This window comes from Psammomys obesus, unplaced genomic scaffold (assembly GCF_907164565.1).
Source record: "Psammomys obesus unplaced genomic scaffold, mPsaObe1.curated_primary_1811, whole genome shotgun sequence".
NCBI lineage: Eukaryota > Metazoa > Chordata > Mammalia > Rodentia > Muridae > Psammomys > Psammomys obesus.
The window spans coordinates 1,121,488-1,149,278 of record NW_026596143.1 but is presented as its reverse complement, the minus strand read 5'-3'; the positions used below and the strand labels follow the sequence as shown (position 1 = coordinate 1,149,278).

Sequence of the window (27,791 nt, the reverse complement as noted above, 5' to 3'; positions counted from 1 at the left end):
CTCAAGACACCACATCATTTGTTCATAAAGCGTTTTAAGCCTACAGCTTGCAGGGTGTGGTGGCACTTTCATCCCAGCCCTTGGGAGAGAGAGGTAGTTGGATCTCTGTGAGTTCAAGGCATGGTCTACAGAGTGAGCTCCAGGACAGCCAGAGCTCTGTGCGGAGACCCTGCTTCAAACAAACACTTCCCCACCCGTCACCACCGCCCAAATCTACAACCTAAAAACCTCCTGTCGCAAAGGAGGAAACCAAACACATGAGTTCTATACTGCATAGTTTGCCCCCTGTATTGACATTTTCCTGGCATTGCTTTACAATTCAAAGGGAAAGAAAAGTATATGAATTTAGCTTTTATTCAAAATTAAATAAGCAAAAGCAAAAATTTTAAGAAACTTGTACAAATTACTTACATAAAAGAAAGTTAATAGAGACAGTCACAAATCTGCAACAAATAATTATAAAAGGGCTAGGGCAGCATGGATATAACCATGTCACAGCATGGTGCTCTAACTGTGATCTGAATAAGGCATAACTAACATTTGCACCAAGACCAGAGTAAAACAAAACAAACCTTACAAGCTTAGTCCTACATTAAGCTTCTCCTCCTCCTCCTCCAGCTCCTCAACAGGATTTATATACTACGGAAGTCCTTAAATACAAGTTATCATGTCAAACTCTAAGTGACATAGACGGGCAGTTAATGTGAAAAGCCCCCTAAAATATACAAGCTAACTGGCTAAATCGAATTCTCCATCTAGCTTTATGTACATTTTAATGTAAACCATATTTTCACAGTTTGAAGTGTTTTATGAATGGATGCACAGTACCGTGTCAGGTCTGCAGTTGTTCCTGGAGGCTGGCTCTGGGTCCTGTATCCCTGCCTGCCGGCCACTGGGATGCAAGTATTTACATAAATAAGAAACTGGGTCATAGTCAATGGCCAAGACAGTTCAGCAAGAGCAGGATTTCCAACAACAACAAAAAAATGATACTCTATACCGTAGTTTACATACTTGTGCAAATAGAAGCATCGGGACAAATTAATCTGAGGCAAATTCAATCTGCGGAAACTCCTATGACAACTGTTGTAAACTTAGGCAATAGAGGACCCTCAGTAAGTTCTCTCTCTATGGCTTTTTTTTTTTTTTGTCTTTTAAAATTTAAAGCCAGAGAAAAGCATACACTCACACACTCACACACACACACACACACATTCATACACATACATGCATATAGCACGTACACATACACACACACACACACACACGTGTGCACGCGCATACACGCACACAGGCATACATGGAATACTTAGATCATTTAGAGTATGGTACATAGTGCAAGTTTATCACAATGTAGAGGTTTAACACACACTCAGTGCATGTTTTCTGTGCAAGTTCTTAGTGGTCTAGGACCTAGTTGAAGGTATTCATTTGCAGATCCTCGAGATTCAGGAGGTTGAAGAGAAAAAAAAAAAAGTTTCCTTAATTTCTTAAACCAGCACTGGGTGTGCAAAGGCAGCGGACAACCCGGCCGTGAACGCAGCCGGATCACGGTGACTTTAGAGTAAGATCCAAGCAGTTCGTTACTTAGATTGGTCTCTAGAAAAGTAAGTCAGAATATGCTGTATCTTTGTCAGCCGTTCCTCTAGAGACTTCATGGACAGTACGGAGAGCTGATAGCGAGGGTCCACAGGAAGGACTGCCAGCAGCCACCAACACCAAGCAGGACCGTTGGGGGTCGCCTGAAACCAACCAACAGTTCACACTGTTAATGTAACGGTAAAACTACAAGATGGAAACAAGCCCACCTTACCTAAGTCTTAAGTCTCTCAGTCAAGTAGGGCTGGCGATGGCGATTATCACGCCACAGCCGGGGAGGAACGGAAGCTGGGAACTGTGGTGTAATCTCTCAGCTCACAGGGTCAGGATTCTAACCCGGCCCTGGCTCCGCACAGCCCTGGCTGTCGGCCTCCGGTGGCTGACATCTGGGGCTTGGGGATCCTCTGCTGTGTGCCACAGTGCTGTGCCTTCCTTACCCTGGACACCAATTGTACCTGTCCAGCTGCCACAGTCAAAATGTCTCCAGACAGTGCCAAATGCCTCACGGGGCCAGACCTGGATATGTAAAGCACTACAGAAAATTAACTGATACTTGAAATTCTTACTTAAAAATTGGAATCCTAAAAAAAAAAAAAGGCTTTTCATTTAGTTTGAAAAATTACGTGGCAAGGGCAAGGAAAAATGAACTTCCTGGCAAGGAAGCTCCTGCTCTCGCAGAGGCTGAAGGGCAGCACTGACACCATGACAGATTTGCACAGCGGGCTTGGAAAGCCTCCCTGACGGCTCACTGCACTGGTGTTTACGAGCACCAGGAAACACGAGCTTTTGGAGTGACAGGAGCCACGGCACTGCCTGTGTTCTCAGTTCTGCAGCTCGTCCGCTTCCTCTTCCTTCTACAGCCCCAAGACGACTCTCCCAGAATCCCTTCCTCTCTGCGTCCCCAGGTTAGCCTCGACCACGCCAATGGCATTGTTAGCAGATGCAGAAACTGGGAGATGGGTCACTATTCTCTGGGAACTCCCGCAAAGTGTGCGGCTTTCCGGAGGCTTCTAGAACACAGCCTGCTCCATGGCTGCTGACTCATTGGGGACACGGGCACTCCCTTGGGTCCTAAGACCTGTAGCACTCTCCCCACAGGTTCAAGGGAGGCGTGGTCCCTCTGCTGCTCCAGATGGGCTGCGGTGGGACTCTGTGACCTCGGCAGCAGTTGGGCGTCACTTTCCCCCCTCCAGTTTCCAGCTGTTGTATCACGGTCCCTCCTCCAACCCTCATTCCCGGATCACACACGGTGGCTGCTTTGTTTCCCTGACTCCTGCGGTGTCACTGACAGAAACCCATGGCAGCACTTGAGAAGTGAGGACGATGGGGGCACTACCAGACTTTTAGGAAAAGTTACTTTCTGGAGACTACCAGTGTGCTCTTCTGCCTTGTCTTATGAAAGTATACTCCTATAACATGTAACCAGATTCAGGTGGCCAGGGAAAACATGCCACAATTGACAACATGGACACAGCATGGGTCCTATCCTTAATTTGGAAATGGTCCTGAGGCTGAAATAAGAGACTCGTTGGGACTGGACAGACTCAGACCAACCTTTGAGGGATGGAATGAGAGAGAGTGGATCATGCCAGGGCCTGTTACTGCTCCACCTTCATATATTTACAGCTATTTCACTATGAAATTAATCATCTTTCAACCATAATCCTTTATCCAGTTCAAAATGTTCCATCTAACACTGGTTCTTTCATGAGCCTGTGGTCAGATTCTCCAGGGTAAGGAATCTCCCTGACGGTTTTTGCAACTGCTACTTAAGTTCCACACAGAGGAAGAATCTAAATCACATTATTAATTAGGTTCAGATTTAAGGCAGACCCCCAGTTCTTGAGCAAGACCCCCACGAACGATAATTTTATGGTAACAGAAGTGTTAAACACAAACTGAAATGGTGAACAGACATGAAAGATAAAAAGAGAGGTGTGAAGATTTTTTTTTTTTTAAAGATGGAAAAACTGCACATCTCTCAACTGTCAAAGCGACAACTGATGGGCTGGGACGAATGGTGGCCTCACAGTTCAACGGAGGTTAGCATCCCATTTTCAATCTCTCATCCTTCTGGACACCCTCGGACAAGCCCTTCCTCCCTCTGCAGGACTCTTTCCTACAGGCACCCTTGCCAGGCCACATGAGGTTAGGTACCTGTGCTCTGAGACTGTAGCCATAATTCTAAAGATGGGGTCAAAGAGAATAAATGAAGGAAATGTGGAAGGTTATTCATTAGGTTTACAGAAAAGCGAGACTGTCAGTAGCAACAGGAAAGCCACCCTACCTGGAGGTTTTCCTCCCTCTCAGGCATTGAGCCAAAGTGCTGAAGGATTTGGCTTCGAAATCTGTCTCTTAAGTTCTGAAACCAGCTGCAGGCTTGCGAGTACACCAAGTCATGAAGTTCTCGAAGACTCTGTATTTCATCTCCATTCTCAATCTGGAAAGAGAAGTTGGTAAGATCTCCGTGATTTCCTAGCCCTTAGCATCAACCCCACAGAACACACACACACACACACACACACACACACACACAAACACACACACACTGGAATGACAAGGGAACATCCGAGTCAGTGCTAGAGTATCAGTGTCATTCTCATGCGATAACAGATTCCATTTCTACCCCACAGAGGGCTCATGGGACTCACTGTAAAGAGCAAGGCCTGATCTCCACTAAGAGCAGGGAGCAACCTGACTGACACTCTGGAAAGGAAGAGGTAAGGTGGACAATGAATTCAGGTTCAAGGGTCAGCATGAATTTGGAACAGGGCAGTTGCTATGATAAAAAGAAAAATGGGTCACTCTGGGTACAAACTGCATGGCAGGATGCAGTAACAGGAGGGCAGCCACGAACACACTCTTTACCAGAGAACTGGGTCAGAACACACGGAAAAACAAAAAGCAGAAAAAAAAAATTGCCAGAATTGGCACATCCAAAGGCAGAGAATAATGCACACAATTTTCAACTTCTGCCATAATGGCCAAGGCCATGGGTCCCTCCATTAACTCCTCCATGCACCCTTTAGCCCACCAAATGGCAGATGTAAAATAAAAGCCATCTTCCAGCCAGGGGAAGACTAAGAGAGCACAGGTGGACGATCAAGGAACTCATCCATTCTAACAGGCTTTACCGAGTTCCTGTCCCATGGGCCATGTGCCTGCCGGGTAGCTGACAGGGTAGAGGGGTCTGCTGCAGAAACTGACAGCCTGGCTGGGGAACCACACACAGACCGAGAGAACTGTCCTCTAACTTCCACATGAACACCATGGCACATGTGCCTCCTTCCCCGCACTAAGCAAGCAAGCAAGCAGGCTGACTCAGTCTTTCATGCTTCAAAGGTGACTAACACAAAACAACAAAGGGACAAGGGGAAGATTTTTGAAACACGAAAGGCCACACACTTCACTTTTGATAAAAACTAAAGTGAAAATTGAAACTAAGCATTAAAATCAATTGTAATTTACGTAACATGATATATTTGTGGGCTGTGCTTAAAAATAGGTAAAAGAGCAAAGTGCTGGACATCTGAGAGAAAACCAAACCAGCCAAGAAGTAAATGGACTCTTCTAAAGCAACTCTTCTTTTTTTAAGGTAACGTTGCTACCACAATTAAATAGAGCTCCAAATTTTATTAGACATCACAGAAAATAGATTTACGACCACAAGAAGAAAAAAAAAAAAGGTAAATAATAAAATTGAGACCTTCCAGACTAGAAGAGACAAAAACAAAAGCAAAATGCCAGAATATATGAAAGGGGAAAAGAAGAAGCCAAGACATTGTTATGAGCAGAGACGAGAACCCTGTGTCCTAAGCATGACACCAGTTTAGACACTCCTCCAATATGTTATGGTATTGGACACATGCTTTTAACCATATACGTTCAGCTGCATACTCAAGGCACTTTGCTATCAAATATGATGTGTCATTACACAAATTTACCTAAATTAAAATAGGCTTCTGAGTCTTACAAAGAAGTCTTAGCAAACAATTCCACTAGCCAATCGTAATAAGACAAAGACTATCAACCAACTAAAATGTTTAGTTCATACAATATTCTTCCCTAATTGACAGAGCAAAATAGCACCCATGGCATCTTTTTGTTTGTTTGCCACAGGGTCTCTCTGTGTAGCCCAAGCTATCTAGACCAGGCTGACCTCAAACTCACAGCTCTGCCTGCCTGTACTTCCTGTCACATGACATCTTTCTTTGTAAGAGAGATCAGACTGCATCCGGCCAGTGAAGTTTATCAGCAGAGAGGCAGCATGGTATGAGGAGAATGCACAGGGCCAGAGTCAAGAGCAGCCTTTAATCACTTTTGCTACACATCACAGATTCTCAGTCACTCTCTCTTCAGCTGTTAGAAGTCTTGGAGTCATAAAAACGCCACGAGTTCTTTGTAAGCATGCATAGGCCCAACAATCAAGAAATTTTGACTGAAATCTAGGGCCAAAGTAGATCAGTGAACAGTGGTAATGTAAGACCTATGTTTCATCTTGCCTTTCTTGTAAAATTTGCTTTCAATTTGATACTTGAAACAGCAACCACTTTCTGGTCCTTTAATTCTAGTTTGTAAATTAGGTTCTGAAGACATGGGGAGGTCACATCAACTCTGTCTATGTCGTCAGTTACCATAACCCCTCTTAGGAAAGCTATCGGCAGTACATATACACTGGCAGTGTCTTACCTGGGTCATTCTACCATTTTAAAACATCATCCAGTTGCATTTATTTTATAATTAAGATTGTCTCTGCCACACAAAAAAATCCTCATACACACAGCAACCCTTAAAGAATTTTGTGTTTACTTTCACATTAAAATTTCACCTATGAATTGTAAGTTTTAATTATTAACGAATCACATAAAATAAGGCAGAGATTCACAAATTTAAAATTCGATCAGCTGGAAGCTCAATTCAGTCAGTTGCTACTGTTACGTGATTACCGTGAGTGAATACAGTATATGCAAGCATAAGTAGAGCCTAGGCACCATGCTGCCTGGGGGCCTGGAACATGAAGAGGCTGTGGATTCTCATCGGGTTCTCTTCAATGGGTGAACGATTCAGCAGCAAGATAAAGGAAAGGCAAATGGAGCAAATCCCCATAAACAGCGATGAACAAGCTCCTGTGCCTAGGGAACTTCACCTATATGTCAGTCCCAAACCCTGGGATACAGTAGCCCGGAATGCACCAGAAAAGATTATTTTCCATACCTTAACATCTTCCAGATACTCAATGTCCGCAGTACAGTATCCATCTTTCATTCCTCTTCTTAAAACTCTAAACCGCTTTCCTCCAACTGTGTCCACAACTGACCTTCCATCAGGTAAGAAATGCACGTTTCGAATTTGTAACATACAGCCATAATCTGCAAAGCTTTAAGAGAATAGTACTGTTTAAGCGTAAGCATGCAAGGCCTCCTTCGACGCAAAGCAATTTCCAGGGTAAGCACAAGTGTCAAGGTTCACGAGGAGCCTACCTGTTTTGTGTGTCACTGACACACATCCCGAACTGCTTGGTTCCAGTCTGGATACTTCTTCGAATCATGAGCCTGTATCTGGGCTCAAACACATGGAGAGGACAAGGCACAGTGGGGTAGGCCATAGTGCAAACAAATATTGGGACATTCTTGGTCAGGCTGAAGGAGGAGAAGTTTCATTATTACAGATCAAGTCAGACAGCAAAATTATATTAGGATTATCACAGCAAAAAAAAAAAAAAAAATTGATGTAAAAAATAACAACAACAAAGATCTATTTTAAGTACATACTCTCAATTCCTGGCTAGAACAGGAAGCAGCTCTCTTCATCAAATTCGCACTGCTGCATCTGTGAGACTAAAACTCTGATGATGATTCTCTTGTTTATAATAGCTTGAATTCTAACAGTAGGTACCATGTAGAGCTAACTACTTTTAAGAATCAAAAGGAAAATTTTCATAACTAACATTTTATATTGAGAATTGGCTTAAAATACTTACAATGAAGGCAGAGCTTTTGTCCAAAAAAAATAAAAATAAAACATTTAAGAAAAAGTGGGCTCCCAAAATGGACAAAAATTCTTAAGTATGATATTTTAAAATGATCTAAGAAGATAATTCAACCAAATAATGTTTTTGCCAGGTAATTAAAATGACAGACACCTTTCTTCTGCCAGATTATGAACAGTAAGAGGAGCCCAGACAATGCCCAGGTAGCAAGGATAAGAAAGCCTGGCTTTCTCGGTGAAAGCTGAGAAAAGCGCTTGGCTCCACAGCAGAAACTCCACGGGTTCTTTGGTAGAAAATGTTCATGTTCTTGGGACCAAGAATTTTCCCTTTAGAAACAACCCTACAGATGCAGAGATGAATATTCACAACAGCACTCTGGGGAGTAGCTGTAAGTTGGCAGTGAAAAGAAAAGAAAGTAAAGGATGGAGTAAAGCAAAGCGTGGGGTGGCTGAAGATGGCGTGCCACACTGCCACTAGGGGCCCAGGGCTGCACTGACTTAAAGTGACCGGCACTGTGGAGGGGAGGATGCTGGGGAAATGGTCCCAGGCTGGGGCATGGTCCCTGTGGAGAGCACGCTCCAGGAGTATAGCTTTGCTTCTGCTCCTTTTACTTGTGGCTGCTACGTGACCACTAAGGACCTAAGGGCATGTGATGCGTGACAAAAGAACGCGGTTAAAAAATACCTCAGCTAGTGAGCACAGATGCCCGTGGCCTCACCCCACCACTCTCAGCTCTCCACCCACCAGATGCCTCTGCACCTTTCATTCTCCCAAGGGCGGGCTGGCTTCCCGCTGAGCTCCAGGTGGGCAGGGCCACTGCAGTCCTCTACTCTAGCCTTCTCGTTGAGTATCAAGAGGCAAAGGCTTCGCCTCAGTATTTCTACCACAAAACTACACAATAGAACAGTCTCCTGGGAGGATGAATCACTCACGGGGGCTGTGAAGGCGAGCTGAGGAACTCTGTCCTGAAGGCCACTGGCCTGCAAAGACTTTCCATGGGCACACATGGAAAAGCGCAACTCTACGAGCACAACGCCGCTTTAAATGTGGGAAATCCGACGTCCTACTTGTGTTTTGAAAATAGAAGCAAGCTATTGCTACATAATGCAGAGTTCAATGTGTTTAGTTGACAGAAGGAAAACAGTTAAGAAAGTAAAAACCCATGGAAGAAATTCAGAGAGATCCAAGTAATTGATCAGCCAAAAAAATATTCAAGGGAAGCGGGAGAAAAGAACAAGAAAGATGTACAGGGCAGGCAGAGCCAGGCAAACCTACCCAGCTCTGACCGACCCATAGCAGTGGGAGCATCTGCTAACACCCCAAAGTCGCCTCTCGGTGGTTTTTATTTGTTTTGTTTTGTTTTGCCCTATTAACCTGAATGTTCCCCATGGTTTCTTTACTGAAGATTTGACCCCTAAAGCATTCCTTCATACTTCAGTCCCACCCCATTCCAAGTGTCTAGCCCAATGGCTCTCAACCTATGGGTCTACAACTCTTTGGGGATAGAACAATCATTTCATCTAAGGGTCATCTAAGTCTATTGGAAAACACAGATATTTACATTACAATTAATAACAGCAGTAAAATCACAGCTATGAAAGCAGCAGCAAAATAATTTTATGGTTGGGGGTCACCACAACATGAGGGACTGTATGAAAGGGTCACAGTATTAGGGAGGTTGAGAATTGGTGCTCTCTCCTGCTAGAATCCCTGCTAATGTAGGCTGATGCTCCTCCTCTTTCAGGGTGTGGGAAACTGGGTGTTTCCATCCACGTTACCGAGTTCACCTTTACTCATTCCACAGCCTGCTGTCTAAGCAGGAAACCCCTTCATAAGCTCTCACGCTGCTTCAGTCCAAAGAGCTGCAGCCATGACTTCCCACAGAACACCGGCACTCAGCCGACTGACCTTTCATGATCCCGTCTACTCAGACGGGAAACCTGATTGTTGGCTGCAATATGCCTCTGTGCTAGACTGATGGACAGGATGCAGCTCGCTCTGTGAAGGTTCTCTTGCTGTTTTCTAGCCTCGGTTACATCAACAGAAAGAGCTTACTGTGAGAGCTCAGCGGTCTCTTCCTCATAGATTTTCTTCCTCTCGGACAGCTCATCCGGCAGGTACTTCACTATCAAGTCTTCCAGCAGCTGTGTGACACAGTACCTCCTGTCCGCTAGATACTGAAAGACAGAATTAGTTCTCATTGCTACAGTACAAAGCAGGCACACAGTTTAATTGGGAGGTCAGAGCCTTTGTTACAGACTGACACACTCAGTTCCGACTGCATTTCATGAGTGAGGGGGAGCCCTGGAGCTGCACCGGCCTCTGCTCCAGTGTGAAAGGCTGGAGACGCAGCTGGAACCAAGACCCCAACCCACCCCCAGTTTAGAAACTGTCCTGCCATGAGCACAAATCTTTTATTGGCAGCAGCCAGCCTGGCCCCTGCCGTCCCCCACAACATGAGCCAATTTCTGAGAAGCAGAATGAAGATACGGATGAAGAAAATAATGCACTTGCCTCATTTCAGAAAGTCAAAACAATCCCTGTTTTGTCTACTTTCAGAAATAAAGTCTCTGTGTAGGGTTTGTTGCTGGGGTGAGGTCACTGTTTCTGTGAGATAAGGTCTTACTGTGTAGCTCAAGCTGGCCCGGGACTTGAGGTTCTCCTGCCTCAGCTCCCCAAGTACTGGCATTACAGGCAATATGCTACCACTCAACACTTTTAATTTTCCTTTTAGGCTCTTCTTCCAATGTTACTATCACTCCGACTTCACCAGGACGCTGCTTTTTCTATATGCTCTCCCCACTTCTGTGCAAACAGTGCACTAGTGCTCCTCTCTAAACACTAGATACTCTGAAATGCTGCTGTCCACATGTGGCATACATCACTGCTGTAACTCATAAAAAAATGTCCACTTCTCTCCTGTCTACGCAAGCTCTCTCAGGTCAGGATCGGACCGCACATTTCACGATGTCTTTCTTGAATACTCTTTCACCTTACACTGCATATTTTAGTTTTTACCAGAGCAAAGGGACATATTCATCCTTGCACTGTGCCATGTGAATAGAAATGTAATTAAGCTGAAAGTTGCTTAAGACCAGGGACATGCTCAGAGCACACAGACAGAAAATACACATGTATTAAATACAACTAGTCAGAAAGAGCTCTGGGGAGAAAGGTCACAAAGAGAAGCCATCCTTCATCCTGAGAGCCAACAAAAATAACCGTTCCATCAAGCTTTAATAAAGAACACAATGGGAACCGTAGGGGTGTTTTCAGTGTCAGCTAGGGAAGCCTATGAAAATACAGATTGCTGAGACCTGCCCCAGGGTTATGACTTGGGTTGAGGTCAAGTGTGAGGATCAGCAGTTCCAGCAAGTTCAGCAGCCACACTGGAAGTACTTTCACAGTGGAGGGGAGGACTGATGTCTTATTACATTAGACTATATGTGTGTAGACGGCAGGAGACTAAACATATTATAGACTTGTAAGAGCAGTCTTCTGTTTTCTGTTAAATTAATAAATATTTATGAAGAATGAATGCTCACATAGTTATAGCTGACAAAATATTGCCTTATGTCACTGGGAGAGAGTCTAAATCTTTGGAGCAGTTGTAGGGGACTAGGCAATCTGACAAGTGGTTTTTAGGATTCTAATAAAAACATTGCCATCGATCCAGTAATTCAGCTCTTGGGAATTTAGCTAAGGATATTGTCAAGAAGCTACAATCATTAATTTGCAAAGGTTCAGTATTTTTACAAAGGGTCAGAATAGCTCATAAGCTCTGTAACAAGGAAATACTCCCATTTTCTTATAAGCTGCTGCAAAGCTCATGTCTTTAAACCATACTTAATGGGGGAAATGAGGACAGTAAAATACAAGCAGGAAATATGTAAAACTGTAGAGCATACCAGTATTATTTTCAAATTATATGCTATAACATACGTATATTTACTTTATAAATTATTCAACGTAAACTAGCCTCAAAGTTGGAAACAAAATAGGTATATTTAAACAGCTGGTTATATATTTTAGTAGTATGTTAAAGGATTTCCATCAAACTACTAGTAGTTTTAAAGACAAAATATTTCTAAATGAAAGCAATGTATTGTTACTTTGAAAACGAGCAATTATAGCAGAGAATATCTAAACTCTGAGAAAAGTTGCATGTTTGGTATACTTTATCCAAAAACACCAAGAAGTTGTCACAACTGCTAAATCCTTCAAGAATAACTTTACCTTAGACTTCTTGACTTTGCAAATACTGTTATGTGGATGTGTGTGTCTGTGCATGTGTGTGCTTTCAACATACCAGCTTGCTATGTAAGACACATATGAAATATAGCAGCACACGCCACTGTATCTCTGTATAGGGATTTCTTATATGGGTTTTATTCATTTTTGTCCCCTTCTCTGGTGGAAGATGCTTTTCTCTGTACACGATACCGTAAATCACCGCAGGAAGCCATGTTCTGTGGATTTCCACTGCAGTGTCCACACTGCAACATGAGGCTTGAGGCCATTTGTGTAGATGCTGATAGAGAGGGGACCAGGGGACAGTGCTGCCACCGCCTCTCCCATTACAGGCTGCTCATCTCTGACTCTGCGACAAGGAGGAGGCTGCCTGCTTTCTTCTGTCCCACTGCTTCTTAGAGCCACTCTGCCCAGTGCAGCAGGCATTGCTCGCTGTGCCTTCTTAAGTCTTAGTTCACTGAACAAAATGAAAACCAGTTCCTCTGCCGCTCTAGGACAATTCAAGTGCTTTGGTAAGCCCATGTGGCGGTGGCCAGCCACCACCACACTGGCTAGGAAGGAATTCCACCATGCAGAAGGTTCTACAGGACAGCCGTCCTGGGGGTTAGGGGATCTAGAGCAGGCCTCTAGCCTGGTGAGATGCAGGGCAGTCGTTTCCCCCAGTGGTGTCATCAATAAAACTGAACCTTCTCCTGAGCAGGCAGCGCACTGTGTTTTTGTTTGTTTGTGTTTTGTCTTCCTCAAAAAATCAAACAACAGAAAACAAACTCAGTGGTATCTCTGGCAGCTCCTTGTCTCACACTATTGTGTCAGGGATTTCCCTTTTTCAAAATAATTCTATTACTTTCAGTTTTTATTTATGTGTTCTTCCTTCTGCCTTATAATTCCTTTATAGTATCTCCAGTGTAGAGTATTTATTTATGTGTTTGTTTGTTTTTTAATAGGATTCCTGAAGAATATGCAAACAAGTGGATCTGTTACTTGTGCCTTCTCTTGGGCTCTTTTCCTTCGGTTTGTTTGTCCAATTGTGATGTCCGTTTTTGTTCTACCATATCATATTATACTATTATATTATTCTATTATCCCATAAAACAAAACCAACCAACCAAACAAACAAACAAAACATCCAAGTAGAAAGGGCTTGGTCTTTAGGCCCTATTCCTTCCCAACTCCAGTGTCTGTTTTCCTAAACTGTGTGCTCTTGGTCAGTCAAAATGGACAATGCACCTCACTGTGAAAATGAAGTCACTCTTTCCATAGCAGAACAGAAGCCAAACCATGTTGCCAAACTTAGCTCAATAAACAGATACAGATGCACATTTACCTCTTTCAAGCTTTCTTTGCAGAGGGGACAGTATGGCGCGTGGTCTAAACAACGCTCAAGACAACTCTTGCAGAATGAATGTCCACAAGGGGTTGTTACTGGCTCAAAAAATAACCTGAAATCATACAAAGTACACGTTAGCTTTCACACCAGGGGCTTCTGCGTTCGGAAAGCTTCCGGAATCATGGACCACAGCATTAAAGCGCTGCTGAGAGCAGTGCTTCTCAACCTGTGGGTCTCGACCCCCTTGGGGGCTACACATTAGATATCCTGCCTATCAAATATTTACACTGTGAAATCACAACAGTAGCAAAATAACAATTACAAAATTAGCAACAGAAACTGTCTGGTTGGGGATCACTGCAACATGAAGAATTCTATTAAAGGGTTGCGGTGTTCGGAAGGTTAAGAACCACTGGCTTAGAGGAGGCAAGAGGCCAAGCTAGGCAGGGAAGGAGAACAGGAAGAGAGTGATGCTACCTGTACTGTGCCCTCCTGAGCCTTCTGAAAGATCTTAATCAACAAAGGTGCCCTTCCAGGGGCCTAGCCCTGCACTGACTACTGTGACACCCACTAGATGGACACAGATGGGTACCAAGCACATGAGCGGTGGCCGATCCAAACTGAGCAGCGAAAGCAAACAAAGTAAATGCAGATTCAAAGATAGTTGGAACAAATAATGTCATTGGCTATCATTAGGTTTTTAGACAGCCTCATCAAGTTAAATACGGTCCTTCATAGTTTTATAGAAGCCTTTCAACATAAAATACACTAAAAAGAATACTCTAAACAAACTCTAATGACACTAGTATGAAAGTGCCAGGATGAAACCCATTTCTTCGCATATTAACTTAAAAAAACTTGATTTAGGGAAAGGATGATCTAGCCTTGCGTGGCAGAATACATACTTAATCCCAATATTTTAATTCAAGCACCTAGGAAGATGAGGCAGAACAATCATGAGTTCAAAGCCAACATAGGCTAGACAGCTAGACCCTGCTTCACAAAAGAAAGAGATCGGAAGCCAGACAGTCATGGCGCACGCCTTTAATACCAGCACTCAGGAGGTAGAGAGCTTTATGATTAGTATGGTAAGAACAGAAAGATATACATAAAATATATAATTCAGATCCTTACTCAAATCTATTTCTAAGAGCACTACAACTTCCTGCAATCTTGCTCCGGCTGAACAACCAGATCCTCCCTACACTGAGGCCCTGCTTTCTAAATATGGGAATCTGAGGTTCAGGGGTTTGTTTCTTAACAATTGTGAAAAGCTACACCTGGGGCTGGAATTCTGTCTTCTGATCCTCAGCCCCATGTCGTGAGCTTCCCTTACCTAACATTACCTTTATCGAATACTACATTTACACTATGTTTACATCAATACAGTCATCTTTATAAGATGTGACACACTCACCTCATACAGAGGGAGCACTCAAAGTCTGAGACATCTATTAATTCTTCCGGGATGTCACCATAAGCTAATGAGAACACACAGTCTTCACTGGGAGCCTCTAATCAAATAAACAGACAGGGTTTTACTCTTGAGGGAACAAGTTCAAAGGCCATGCTGAATCAATACTTCCCGGGGTAAGAGTAGAATGAAAGCCTTACCACCTTGCTTTTTGAGCTTATTCCTCCCGTCTTCATTAATAACCACATCCTGTTCTAAGAGGGACAACTTCCTTTTCAGCAGAACACCTCTTCCCTGAGTGGACAGTAAAGGTTCGGAGGACACGCGCTTTAAACCATCGTCTCTGACAGGCATGGCTGCTACATTGATGGCTTGTGCCGACCGAGCACGGTTTAAGCTTCCTTTGACAGGCTCTGGGGCATGCTCGGGTTGTTCTTCGATCTGCAGAACACAACAAATAAGATAACTCTCTTTCCTCACTTTCCTTTATTCCTCTTGTCAAGAAAACAAAAAGAATGGAAGCGAGATTTTAACTCCTTATAACATGCATTTAAAGCTCACTGAACAGAACTTTTAAATTCTAAAGCCAAGCAGGTAAATAATTTTTGTCAGCATCTACAAAGCCTGAGATATCAAGCTGACTGATGTCACAGTGAGGTTCAGAGCAGTGCTGCTAAATGTTTATAACCATGTGCATGTTCAAAGACACATAAGTTTGCTGACAGTTAAGTGACCTAAAATGGTGGTCAATGAGCACCGACACAATACACCGACTTTGGTATAAAACAAAAGCTGCAAACAATACATTGTTACCATGACTACGGAGGCAATACGCACTTAGGTAGGTCTTAATGCTTGGTCATGGGAAAACAGGGATCTAAGCTGTATGGAGGCGGGTGTATGGAGCAAATGGCCATCTTTTCCACCCCTTACCTGCTTTAGGCTAAGCTCACCAGGAGACTGAGGCTCTTCTGTTACAGAAGGAAAACCAAAAGGTTTGTTTTTGATACATGGTAATGAACTCCAGGAAGACTCCTTTAGGCCTTCCTTTAAATTTTCAGGTGACAATAAGTTACACAAAATCTGAAAGAAAAATTATAAAATCATAAGAGAAGATATATACTATCCGGTAAAGAATAACAACCCAAACTTACCTATTTAAATTCTGGAAGGCATTTGCAGCACACATTATTTTTAATGATCAGGAAAGAATCAATGTATTTTAATGTTTATGCAAACCAAGATACATCACTTCAAGGAAAAAAAAAGTGTGTGTGGCGGGGAGGGCAGTGGCAAACCTTTGAAAGGACGGCATAAAGCAGCCTGAGAAGGTCCCGAAGGGAATGGCCAGCTTCTTAAGCATAAGAATTTTAAAGGGAAGAGGTTTTAAAAGAAGCAGAACTATTTAATCTGTTAGTGAGCTATTTCTGTCATGAAGTTAAGGTGCCCACCACAGTGTATTTTCAGGTTGGAGCTGGGGCTGCACAGAGAGACTCTGTCACAAATAATAATAATAACAACAATAATAATAATAATAAATAAAAATAGAAATACAAAACCCAACAACAACAGAATCAACACATTAAGGGTAAGAACATGCTTGTCAAATTGTTCCTCAGATAAAATGCTTTCTTACTTCCCGTCTCACTGGTTTTTGAGGCCCCAGTGTCACCCTCCTTGGGCAGTGGCGGCTGGCAAACTCGTACCTTTTCCACCTGGAGCTTCGCAGGCGCGAAGTCTTCATCGAGCGCTAAGCACTGGAGGAAGAGCTGTAAGGCATCGCCTAGGAACCCGGCGTCCTGGAGGACCTTCCCCTTCCTGAAGTACACCTTCAACAAAACACACACCAAGACAGCATGCTCAGAGCTGTCTGCCAAAACCACCCAGGAACCAAACAAAGGGCTCTCAGACTTGCTGACTCTGCAACTGAGCGACTCGGAGAAGGACAAAGCACACGGAGGCCTATCTGCTAGTCCAAGGAAGCGCTACTAACAGGGAACTGGAGAGCCGCAAAATGGCCTGACTGAAGCTCAGAGCAGTGAATGTCTCTCAAACCAGAGATGCAGCTTCAGTTGAGAAGTTACTGATTTAAAGACTTACTGCATATGTGTGTATACATGGATGGGGGGGGGGGGTCCTAAGGAGGCCAGAAGAGGGTGTCTGGATCCCCAGGAATTGGAGCTAACAGGGGGTTGTGAGCTGCCGCATGGATGCCAGGAATTAAGCCTAGATCCTCACGAAGAACATCCAGTTCTCTTAACCACTAACCCATCTCTACAGCATGAAAACCATATTTCATATTATACCATTTCAGTAAAAATACCAGAGGGCGGTTTCCTTAAAAGAAAGTCATATAAAAGACAACTTCTAGCTCAAAAAAGGCCAATCAGGAGCATCGGTAGATGGACCACATCTTATTACACCCCTAGGCACTTTCAAAAGCCACCTAGGCAAGGCCAACTTCCATGTAAATTCACTGTCCAGCAACTCTACCACGTCAAAGCATCTCCCGGCTTTGAGGACTGTGCTCTCTCTGTTAGTGAACTCATTTGGTGAGCCCAGTTTGAATCCATCTTTACGACACAGCATGTTGAAATTTTTATTTAAGAATGTGTACAGTCTTTTTCTGTGTTACAAGTTGTTTGTTCTTTACTGAGGAAACAAGGGTTTTTGAGGTTTTGCTGCTGCTGCTGCTTTACAATCAAAATTTTTCATATAATAAAATTTGCTTACAATTCTTCTGTTTTTCTCCCCTTGGGGAAGGTCACAAGGTTGTGGGAGGAGCAGATGTGGGAGAGCTGGGAAGCGAGTGTGACTGGGGATACAGTATATGAAATTCCCAAGTAATCGACAAAAATATTATGTTGGGGAAGAGAGAGAGAACTTATCTTACCTAAATGCCCAGGAAGCTATGTATTTCTTTTAGAAATGATTCTCTTCTCTACATGTGTGTTCATGGATAGGCAGGTGGGCATAGAGAGCAGAGGCCAACCTCTGGCCCTGTTCTTCAGCACCTTGGAAGTCACAGGCGCTGCCTCCCCGGCACTTGGATTACAAAGCTGCACTAGGACACCTGGCTTTCACAAGCCTTCTGAGGCTTGAGTTCGTGCCCTGAAGCTTGTATAGTAAACTGACTTAGCTCCAAACTACAACTTCACTGGAAGCTAACCATCTCCTCTGTTAAGACCTGTGCCTGTGGCTGAAGTCCCTCACTTTTGCCCTGTTAAAATTCACACAAATGCAAACAGCCATTTTACCTCAGGCCAGTTGGGAAGCTGAAAGAGAACTGCATTGAGATCCTCTATGGCTGCTTTAAACTCCTGCAGGCCGGCGTAGGATTCTGCTCTGTAGATTTTGAGAGTCAGGTCGCTAGGCTCTGAAATAAGCATTTAACAAGGATGGGATTATTTTAGAAAGATATAATGATCTGCAAAATACTGCCAGACTAGCTAAAGACTTGCGGCTCCAAAGTCAAAAACTACCAAATCGCAGTTTATAAACCATCAAAAACTACCAAATCGCAGTTTATAAACCATCAAAAACTACCAAATCGCAGTTTATAAACCATCAAAAACTACCAAATCGCAGTTTATAAACCAAGCACAGCATTCATGCAACACTTTGTGTGTCAAAACTTGAAGATAAATTTTATCATAAGATCATTTTAGTAACAAGAATTATAATTAGGAATAAAAGAAATGCTTTTATGATAAAAAATTTCTAGTAAAAAAAAATAACTACTTTTTTTTTCAAGAAAAAAAGTACTCTATAAAGATTTTCAAGCCAAGTCTTACATGTTTAGAAAACTTGCCTTTTTGAAACACGAAATAGAATATTACTCATTCCTGAAACTTAATCTATAAATCATTGTTTATAAAATCAAAAATACTCCAGAAAAAAGGTCTTACAGGGACAGAGGAGCAATCAAGATTCAGTCTTCTGAGAGTGTAAGTGGTCCTGATTCTAAAGAGAAAAGGACTGACCAGAGTGAGTTTGTAGGCGGACAGATCTTTAATTCCCAGCCACAGCAGGACTTGTAGGGAACCAGCTAAATACAAACATCTAATTTCACCTGTCCTGGGAAATCAGGTCACCATTATTTTCACTGTCCTCTAAGAACATGCTTGAAGAACCAAACTATTATCTAATGACTTTAGGAATTTCAGACACTTAACTGCTCCTCTTCCATCACTGTAATTATTACAGGTAAAGAAATAGCTTCGGTCTAAGCAAAACTTAACAAACTGTCGATGAGGTTCAGCTGAGCCCTCCTTGAAGCCCTCGAAACCTTACTGTTTATAAAAATAAAGCATTTATTGTAAAAAGGGTTCAATGACCTCTGATGCCTCCAAAAATACATTCAATAAAACTCAACAGTGCTTAATTTACTCTAGTTTTAAAATAAGTCTCTTCTACAGACAGTTCCCACTCTAACAACTCAATTATGCACTTTTAAGTTTCTGCAGCATGCTTGAGAACTGGAATGATACTGTTTCCTCAATTTTACATCAGTGAAAAGCCTTGAACTAAGGTTTCACGTTAGTTATTTAGGAAGAGAATACGTCTTCCTAAATAAAAAGACATGGGAGGCGCACATATGACCTCACGGTGGTGGTGATGGCAGGCATAAGCCCCATGCATCTTCAAGCAGAGCAAAGCCCAGTGCGGAAAGGAGAGGCAGATGTGAAGTCCCACTGGCTACTGGCAGTGAGAGGAGCTCCTGGCAGCTGAGAGATGCCAACAGCATCTGGGAGAATCAGTTTTCTTTAGACTGCTGCAGGGGGTTGGGAGTGGGGGGCATGAAAAGAACTCCACAAGACCAACAGAGTCAGCTAACCTCAGCCCATGGGGGCTTACAGAGACTGGTCTGGACCTAGGCTTCCTGCACTAATGTAGCTGATAAGCAGTTTGGTCTTCATTGTGGATCCCCTAGCAGGTGGAGGAGGGGCTGGCTCTGACATAAACTCTGTGGCCTGCTTTTAGATCACTTCCCCCTAGTGGGACTGCCTTGCCACACCTCAGTGGAAGAGGATATGACTTGATGTACAGGGGTGGGTTGATACAGGGGAGGGGGGCTTCCCCTTTTCTGTGAAAGGGAAGAGAGTGAAAGGGTGGACCCAGGAGGAGAGAAGGGAGGGAGGGGCCTGTGATAGGGATGCAAAGTGAATTTAAAATATAAAATAAAATTTAATAGACTGCTGCCAGAAGGAAGGTCGTAGCACACACCTTTTAACCCAGCAGGAAGCAGAGGCAGATGGATCTCTGAGTTTTAGGCCAGCCTCGTCTACCCACTGAGTTCCAGGATAGTCAGGGCTCCATGGAGAAAGGGGAGAGGGAGAGGAAGCGAGAGAGGGAGAAGAAGAAAGGGGGAAAGACAGCTGTCAACCATGCTTTAGCACAAGGCCACACATCCATGAATTCAATTCATGGCACACAAATTAGGCTTGGTGGGTGGAAAGAAAGAAAAAAAAAAAAAAAAAAAAGGAGGCAATGTCTCCTTTTTGTATGTCTGTGTAAGGGTGTCAGATCCCCTGCAACTAGAATTACAGATAGTTGTGAACTGCCATATGGGTGCTGAGATTTGAACCTGGATCATCTGGTCCAGTGCTCTTAATGGCTGAGCCACCTCTCCAGACAGACTAAAGAGTTTTTAAAACTTAAAGAAAAAATCCTGTGCATTGCTGTAGGTGTGTACATGCCACAGCACCCATGTGAAGGTCAGAGAATGACCTTGGGCATCAAGTCCTCAGCCTCTACCTAAAGACAGGATCTCCCTTGTTCTTTGCAGCATATGCCAGGCTGGTGAGCCATTCAGCTTCTTAAGAGTTTTGTTTTTTTGCCTCTCACCTCACTATAGGGACACTAGGATTACAGACACCTGCTACTGCGCCCAGCTTTATTTGAGTGTTCTACTAGAGACTCAAACTTAGGTCCTCACACTTACAGTTAGCCTGTTAAGACATCACCCCACCCCTAAAATTTATTTTTACGATACTGGGGCTGGTAGGTTGGGTCTGTAACCTCAGCTACTAGGAACAGAAGCAGGAAGTTCTCAAGTTCAAGGCCTGCCTAGGCAACTTAGTGAGATGCCTGTCAAAATAAACAAGGGAAAAGGGGCTAGCGATAAAGCTTGTTTTTTTGCTGGTGGCACACACCTGTAATCCTGGCACTCTGGGAGGCAGGGGCAGACGGCTCTCTGAGTTTGAGGCTAGCCTGGTCTACAAAGCAAGTCCAAGACAGACAAGGCTACACAGAGAAACCCTCGAAAAACAACAACAAACAAACAAAGCTTGGTGTTACAGTGCTTGCCTAGCATACGTGAGACCCTGGGTAAGCAGTTCTCAAGCTGTGGGGGTATCACAGTTTAACCTGTCTTCAAATTCTCCATGGTGCCAGATAGACTCCTGTCACAGCACTGACAGGCAGAACTGTCACCCTACCCAGAATCCAGGCAAGCCAGCTGCGCCATGCATTACAAGGAGCATGAGTCTATATGGAGGCAGGAACGGTTTCATCAACGGAGACAGAAGTCATGATCGCAGCAGTCATGACTGTGGAAACCATAGAGAAACTAGTAAAGACAGAAGGTGCCAGGCCTCTCAGTGCAAGTGTTACGATGACGGACACCATTTAAGTGGTCATTTTAAGCCTTGTAACTAAAACTGGTCTAAACTATTTTTGAAGATCTGCAAAGAATAGCTTTATAAGTTGCCACATTTCTTTATACAAATTTAAAGACCCACACCTACAGTTTCACACAGAAATGAGAACTGTGGTTCCAGTTTGATTACACTGATAACCTCTCATTGCCGAGCTCCATCCTTCCAACCGTCCGTCCTTCTGTAGCTAGACTGATTAGCCAGCAAGCACAATAGAGCCTCCTTCCTCCCCAGCCTTGTGACTACTCAGCTTTCTAATATGATCAGCTTTCTCCACATGCGCTGGGGATTGAACTCAGGTCTGGCTTGTGCAGCTAGCACTGTACGTATCGATTCACTGCCCCAGGCCCCTGTGGGTTTCATTAAGGGAAAAGGTTTTACTTAAGAGAAAGTGCCATAGCCGAGCCTGGTGTCGCATGACTATAAACCCATCATTCAGGGAGGCAGAGGCCGGAGGATCACTGTGAGTTCAAGGCCAGCCTGGTCTACAAAGCAAGTCCAGGACACTCAAGGCTACACAGAGAAACCCTGTCTTAAAAAAAAAAAAAAAAAGAAAGAAGGAAGGAAAGAAAGAAAAAGAGAAAGGGCCACAATTCTTAACAACTTCAGACTTCTTGGGAAGGGTGAATAGTATAGATCAGCTGTATTACAAAATAAGTATTTTAATTACATTATCCATTGTAGTGAAAGAAATCTCTTGCCAGTGTATCATTTTGGAGTGCTTGAGAGAAAACATTCAAAAGTTGATAGTTTGAAATGGTTATGCATGTTCTGGTAATCAGAAAATATGCTTATTTGGTGACTCATTTTATTGCCATTTTAAGAAAATGGTTACTTACTGGTTACAAATTTATGGAGAAATCATATTATTTACTTCAGAAGTATAAATTCTGTAAAAGGCTTTAACAATTTTCAAAACTCTACTTGAACACACAGGTCTAAGCCTACACAAGCTACTTCGTTCTGAAATTTCAGAAGTTTTTCATGAAATCATGTTTCAGGCCTGACTGGATCATACCAGATGCTACATGTTCACTTACGCATTAAAATTGGTGTTGGTGAAATTATTTTTTTTTTTCACGGAGAACAAAAACTCTGAATGCTTTACCAGAGGTACGGTGGACTTGAGGAGGCTGGAGAGACAGCTCGGCGGTCAAGACCACCTGCTTTCGCAGAAAATCCAGGTTCTGTTCCTAGCACCCACACTGGTCAACTCACATTTTGCCTGTGCCTCCAGTGCTAGGGTACCTGACTCTCTAGCCTCTGCAGGCGATGCATATATATACATACATGTATTTACACATATACATGCACATCTGAAAAAATAACAAACAAATCTAAAAGTAACAAACTTTCAATTAAACAGAAACAATTTTGAATAAATCAAAAGTTACTGTACAAATACTATAAATCTGAAGTGGGTACATTTTGGTATACTTTGTATCTGATGAATTAAAGACAGGTAAAATATGTGAAGTACTTATTTAAAATAGGTCACTGAGAACATGTTTATAAGCGTTTCCATATTTTACAACAAAAAGACTGCCATTATAACCAGTCTTTTCAGTGACATGGCATTGTAAAGACCTTTCAAGGCCCTCATTAACTAAATGACTGCTATAGTATAAATTCATTAAGAGTCAATAATTAACAAATTCCATTTTAAAAATAGTTTTGAATGAATAAATTGGTACAATTAAAGAAACCAGCAATACAAGCTCAGTAACAACAGAGCTTTATCTTGTTCTTTGCTGTATTTCCAGAACCTAAAACAAATAGGATATGTTCCCCACATATCAAAGGTACTCTGTGAATATTTGTTGAATGAATAAGAGGAGGAGTTAATATCTCTTATATGCTAGAACTTTCATCTCCTCCCTTTCTGGAAGCAAGTCATCTGTTTTCTGATTAGGTCTAACTTCAACATTGGTCTTTTTTCTCAGCCCACAGGCTAGGAAAACTGATACTGGCCTTTCAACTCACATGGGTCTTGTGGGTTTAGATACAATGATGGAAATGAAAATATTCGAGTTCTCTGTGCAATAAGAGTGAAAAACATTAAATACACAAGGGATAAACACATTAAAATGAAATCATTTTAAGTTGGTTGAGTCGTGAAAGATACTGAAAGTCTTTACATTCTCTTTAAACATATTCAGAATTTATTCGATTTGACCAATCTTTTTTATAACTAAAAATTCACTGTATATTTTTTTTCTGAACTGATATAACAGGCTGCTACTAACTGACATGTATAAACTACAATCAGGATTTAACTTTTATTTTGGTATTAATGTATATAGAAAATGGAGTTGAATTTAAAACCACAAGGCTTAGATTTCAGTTTCAGCTAATTCATCCAACCATAACAAAGCTTTGACATTTGTAAAATTATCTATGATTTTCTAGAAATTTACTGTATGAGGCTGTTTTTGAAGAAGTTCACACATTTTTGCTCAATTAATTCTCTGAGAGAGAGGGAGAGAGAGAGAGAGAGAGAGACCATGCTCACATTTTGGACAAGGAAACCAGAGCACAGAGTGGTCAGGCCACATACCCAGGCCACCCAGTGGGTGGAGGCTGTACTGGGATTCTGGGAGGGAGTCCGCTATCGATGTCTAGGGCTCCATCACTAGCCCTGAAACATCCTTAGCTTTGGAGGCTCAGCGTCCTCCTGCCAGGTCTCTGTAGTATCCACTAACACATAAAAAGCTGCTGACAGTCAGGAACCATAAAATTAATGATAAAGACAAGGACTAGGCTGGTGAGATGGCTCAGCTGGTAAGGGCATTGCTACCTTCCTAGGTCTGAGACAGAAGGAGAGAAGCAGGTCCCACACATTGTTCTCCGACTTCCACATGCATGCCTTGGCATGTATGTGTGCGTGTGCAAAAAGATCAATAAGTGAAAACATAAAAAACCTCACAAATGTACTCTTTCCCCAAACAACTGACATAAACACACACACATACACACACACACCTGACTTTTTAAACTGCCAGTTCAAACTGTCAATCACACTGTTCTGCTGTCTTCATTCGGAGAGTGGGGAACACAGGAAAGAGAGAGGTCAGTGTAAAACTTCAGAGTAAAAAGACAGCAGCACTCCACAGTAGGATCAGTTCAAAAGATGCCAGAATAAAGACTCAATGCAGAAAGGACTTTTACATAAGCTCCTTGAATACTAAGAAGAAAGTTACGAAACATCTGAGAGTTAATACCAAAAGATCAATGGATTAAATGTTATCTAAATATATTTCAATGCAACAGAACCTTATGTAATCTCAATGGGAATTCTGATTTTGGCAAGGGTTTCCAAGCTTTCTTTTTCTGTCAGTGGGGATAAGTTTGGTTTTGTGTGGGCCAACTGCAGACTAGATTATTATTATTTTTTTTGCTAATAGTATTAGTTTCATTCTAAGAAACATGAAAAATGACAGTAAAGGTTTTTTTTTCCATCATATACAATGGCAGACGTTAATAACTATAGTTAGACAATTATACAAATGCATTTCAAATGCTTACCTAGCTAACTCACCAACTCCAACTAAACAAAACACTAGCAACTGTACAAATGGATTTATAACAAACTGTGGTGGGTTATTTGTTTTGAAAAGTAGGAATGCAAAGCATTACACATGCCAGGCAAGCACTCTATCCCTGAGCTATACGCCTACTCTTATTAATGCTCATAAATTATGAAACACACACATTTGCCCTCTACCAACTAAAATATGTTTGGCTTTGTAATTGTTCTCCTTTCTATCTCACACAAAGAATTCAAAAGATAAAATATGTTATCATTAGTGTCAGTGAGTTACATATTCATGTATGGAATTACTGATTTTTGACAAGCCTACACGTAAGAGAAAAAAAATAAGGAAACAAAGTGAGAGGCAGGAGACTCAAGTTCAAGTCATGCAGAAGTGTGATTAAGTAGCTTGGCAATCTCACATGCGGTCTGTGAAGCTTGGAAACAAAAAGAAAAAAAAAAGAGTTCATCATCCACAGCTTTTTCTGTTAATGATAATATCCTGGTCTAAGCCCTGAAATCTTAATACTGGGCACAGAATGTTAATTTTGCTCTTAGGAAATGTACTCACTATTCTCCATGACAGGATGGGATGGAGTTAATTTAATCAAATCAAATAACTACATCAGATGCTAATAACAAATACTGCTTAAAGGTCCGTCCTCGATTATATACTAATGACAAAAAGAAACTTTCCTTGGAAATATACATTAATATTTCTATTAGATGAACTATAGAATCAGGTGAACCCTGGGTCAACATATAAAATTGGAGGGTCTAAGCTGCTTATACAAGCCACCACCCAGGTGACTGTGGAGAAGTCACCTGTCCTAGCTCAGCTTCCCCGTTAAAGTCAGACCACAGCCAGTTACTGGATGACTGACACAGCCCGGTCCAGCTTCCCTACTCAAATTTATTCACCAAGATAGCTAGAGCCATCCCCAGCAAAACTGTGGATTCCAAGGCATCCTTTTGTTCTGGGTTTACCATTCTAGTTTATTAGTGTCTGCTGAGGAAGATAAAGGAAGAAAATGAGAACGTGCCAGAGGGGTATGACTAAAGCTACTGTCGCTTGTTCAGGATGACTAAAAGACTCACAAGATGCTAATTTCAGGTACAAGTTTATAGTTTACCTAACACCTAAAATCAGCTCATATTCTCAGTGTTACTGATTCCCCAGGGATTAATCCCATAAGTCATTTCTCATGGCAGGTAACAGACACAAAGCATGCCCACCACCAGGTGACCAACAGTGATCTTGTTGACCTTTGGGCCTGATCAGTCTTTCCTGTAGGAGGCTGTGAGTCTCAGAATGGTTAGCAGCATCCTTGGAAGGGCCACTAGATGTCCGTACTGAGGTGGCCATTCAAAGATGTCTACAGACACTTTTCTAGAAAAGGTCCCCTGATGTAAAATCTCCAGTTTGTAAGTCCCACCACTGCCCCGGGTAAGTCTCCCGGCCCCATAGAGCACAACTGAGTTCAAGGACCTAAGAGGGAACTCTTGGTTTTACTGTGTTTGCATGACCCCTTTTCGAACCAGGAGTTGAGGACCGAGCTGCTGCTTCTTGGAGACGGAAATATAAACAAAAGACCCACAAAGCTTCCCCTCACAGCTCCGCTAACTCCTCCTGGGAAGCCACTTCTCTACCAACACCAGGGGTATGCAGGAACCCTCTCAGAGCTCTACGGGAGCAGACCGTGTGTGAGACAGGCAGTTGGCGGTTCCAGGAGCGAGCGATCCCGCAGGTAAGAGGTGACCACCTCTGGGGCAGCCGGCCACTAACTCCGAGCCGCTGGGCCTCCGGGTGCCGGTGCCCGCGCCGGACTCCCGCCACGCCCACCGAACGTCACCCGTTATACAACGCCCCCCCCCCCCCCCCCACACACACACCCAGCTTATGCAATTCTGCCCTCCCGCGGCTTCCAATTGCCCCGGTGACTTTAGTGCAAGACCAAGGTAGACGCGGTCCCTCCGAGCCCCGCCTGGCCCGCCCGGGGATGCTCGCCCCACCCCGCCCGGGGTTCCCGGACGGCGCGCCGCGGACAGCCCGCCGCCCCCACCCACCCGGCGCCCAAGCTCCGCGGCCCCGGTACCCGCTCGGCGCGCGCACGAGGGAACCTCACGTCCGCGCCCCTCCCCGCGCCGCGTCACTCGCGGCTCCCGGGCGATCCCCACCGTGACCGAAGCACCCCGGGGCGCCGCCCCCTCCCACCCTCCAGGTCCCCGCGCGCCCGGCCCCGCACCGCGCAGCCCCGCATCACCTGCTCGCAGGGCGTCGCAGGCGGCGGCCAGGGCCTCCCGGTAGCGCCCTTGGTGGAGCAGCTCCCCGAGGCGGCCGGCCGCCCGCGCGCGCTCGCGCTGGCCGGGGAACCACTTCTCCGCCAGGTGGTTGAGCACGACGCTCGTTCGGAAGTCCGCGATGGCGGCGGCCAGGGGCGGCGGCCTCGGGGTCCCCTCGGCGGCGGCGGCGGCGGCGGGCGGCAGGCGGTCCCGGCACAGGCGGCAGCGGGCGCGCAGCTCCCTCCGCAGGCAGCGGCGGCAGTAGCTGTGGCCGCACGGCACGGTCACCGGCTCGCTGAGGAAGCCCCGGCAGCCCAGGCAGCTGAGCAGCCCGGCCGCGCCCGCCGCGGGCGCCGCGCTCCAGCGCAGCCCGTGCCGGAGCCGGTAGCTGAACACCAGGCAGTCCACCAGCGAGCCGAGACGCTCGGGCCTGGCCGGGGCCCCGCGGCGGAGCGCGGCCGCGAACGCCTCCAGCGCTCCCTTCAGGTGGCCGCCCAGCGCCAGCAGCTCCCCGCGGCGGAGCAGCAGCTCCCAGCGCCCCGGCTCCGCGCCCGCGCGCTCCAGCCGCTCGCCGCCGCCCACTTCCCACGGCCCGTCCCGACTCCGCGGTCCGCCGGCCGCCTCCCGATTCCCGCCCGGGGACGCCCTCGCCACGGCCGGAGAAGACATGGCCCGCGCAGGGCTGCTGCTCCGCCGTCGCCGCCGCCGCCGCCGCCGCCCGCTGCCACGGTCCGGGA

General features: G+C 44.3%; 1 protein-coding gene across 2 annotated transcripts; it reads right to left on the bottom strand.

Moving 5' to 3' along the window:
* Positions 1-336: 336 nt before the first annotated feature.
* Positions 337-27,769, bottom strand: Lonrf1 (LON peptidase N-terminal domain and ring finger 1). 2 transcript variants are annotated; one of them, XM_055593469.1, is made up of 12 exons: positions 27,036-27,769; positions 17,838-17,956; positions 16,287-16,409; positions 15,514-15,663; positions 14,781-15,021; positions 14,584-14,680; positions 13,164-13,278; positions 9,644-9,765; positions 7,080-7,238; positions 6,814-6,976; positions 3,887-4,039; positions 337-1,742 (listed from the first exon to the last, which is right to left on the bottom strand). In XM_055593469.1, the coding sequence occupies exons 1-12, from the start codon at positions 27,721-27,723 to the stop codon at positions 1,584-1,586; spliced, it is 2,289 nt and encodes a 762-aa protein (XP_055449444.1). In that variant the 5' UTR covers positions 27,724-27,769; the 3' UTR covers positions 337-1,583. The 2 variants fall into 2 exon arrangements, with proteins under 2 accessions (XP_055449444.1, XP_055449445.1); XM_055593470.1 differs by having other exon boundaries at positions 14,784-15,021.
* Positions 27,770-27,791: the final 22 nt, after the last annotated feature.

Excerpts from the sequence above, each read along its gene's own strand:
- Lonrf1 (XM_055593469.1), bottom strand. The coding sequence starts at position 27,723 with ATGTCTTCTCCGGCCGTGGCGAGGGCGTCCCCGGGCGGGAATCGGGAG. Across the intron at positions 6,977-7,079 it reads GTCAGTGACACACAAAACAG|CTTTGCAGATTATGGCTGTA; the intron begins GTAGGCTCCTCG and ends ATTCTCTTAAAG. Across the intron at positions 4,040-6,813 it reads AGTATCTGGAAGATGTTAAG|ATTGAGAATGGAGATGAAAT; the intron begins GTATGGAAAATA and ends TTCTCTTTCCAG.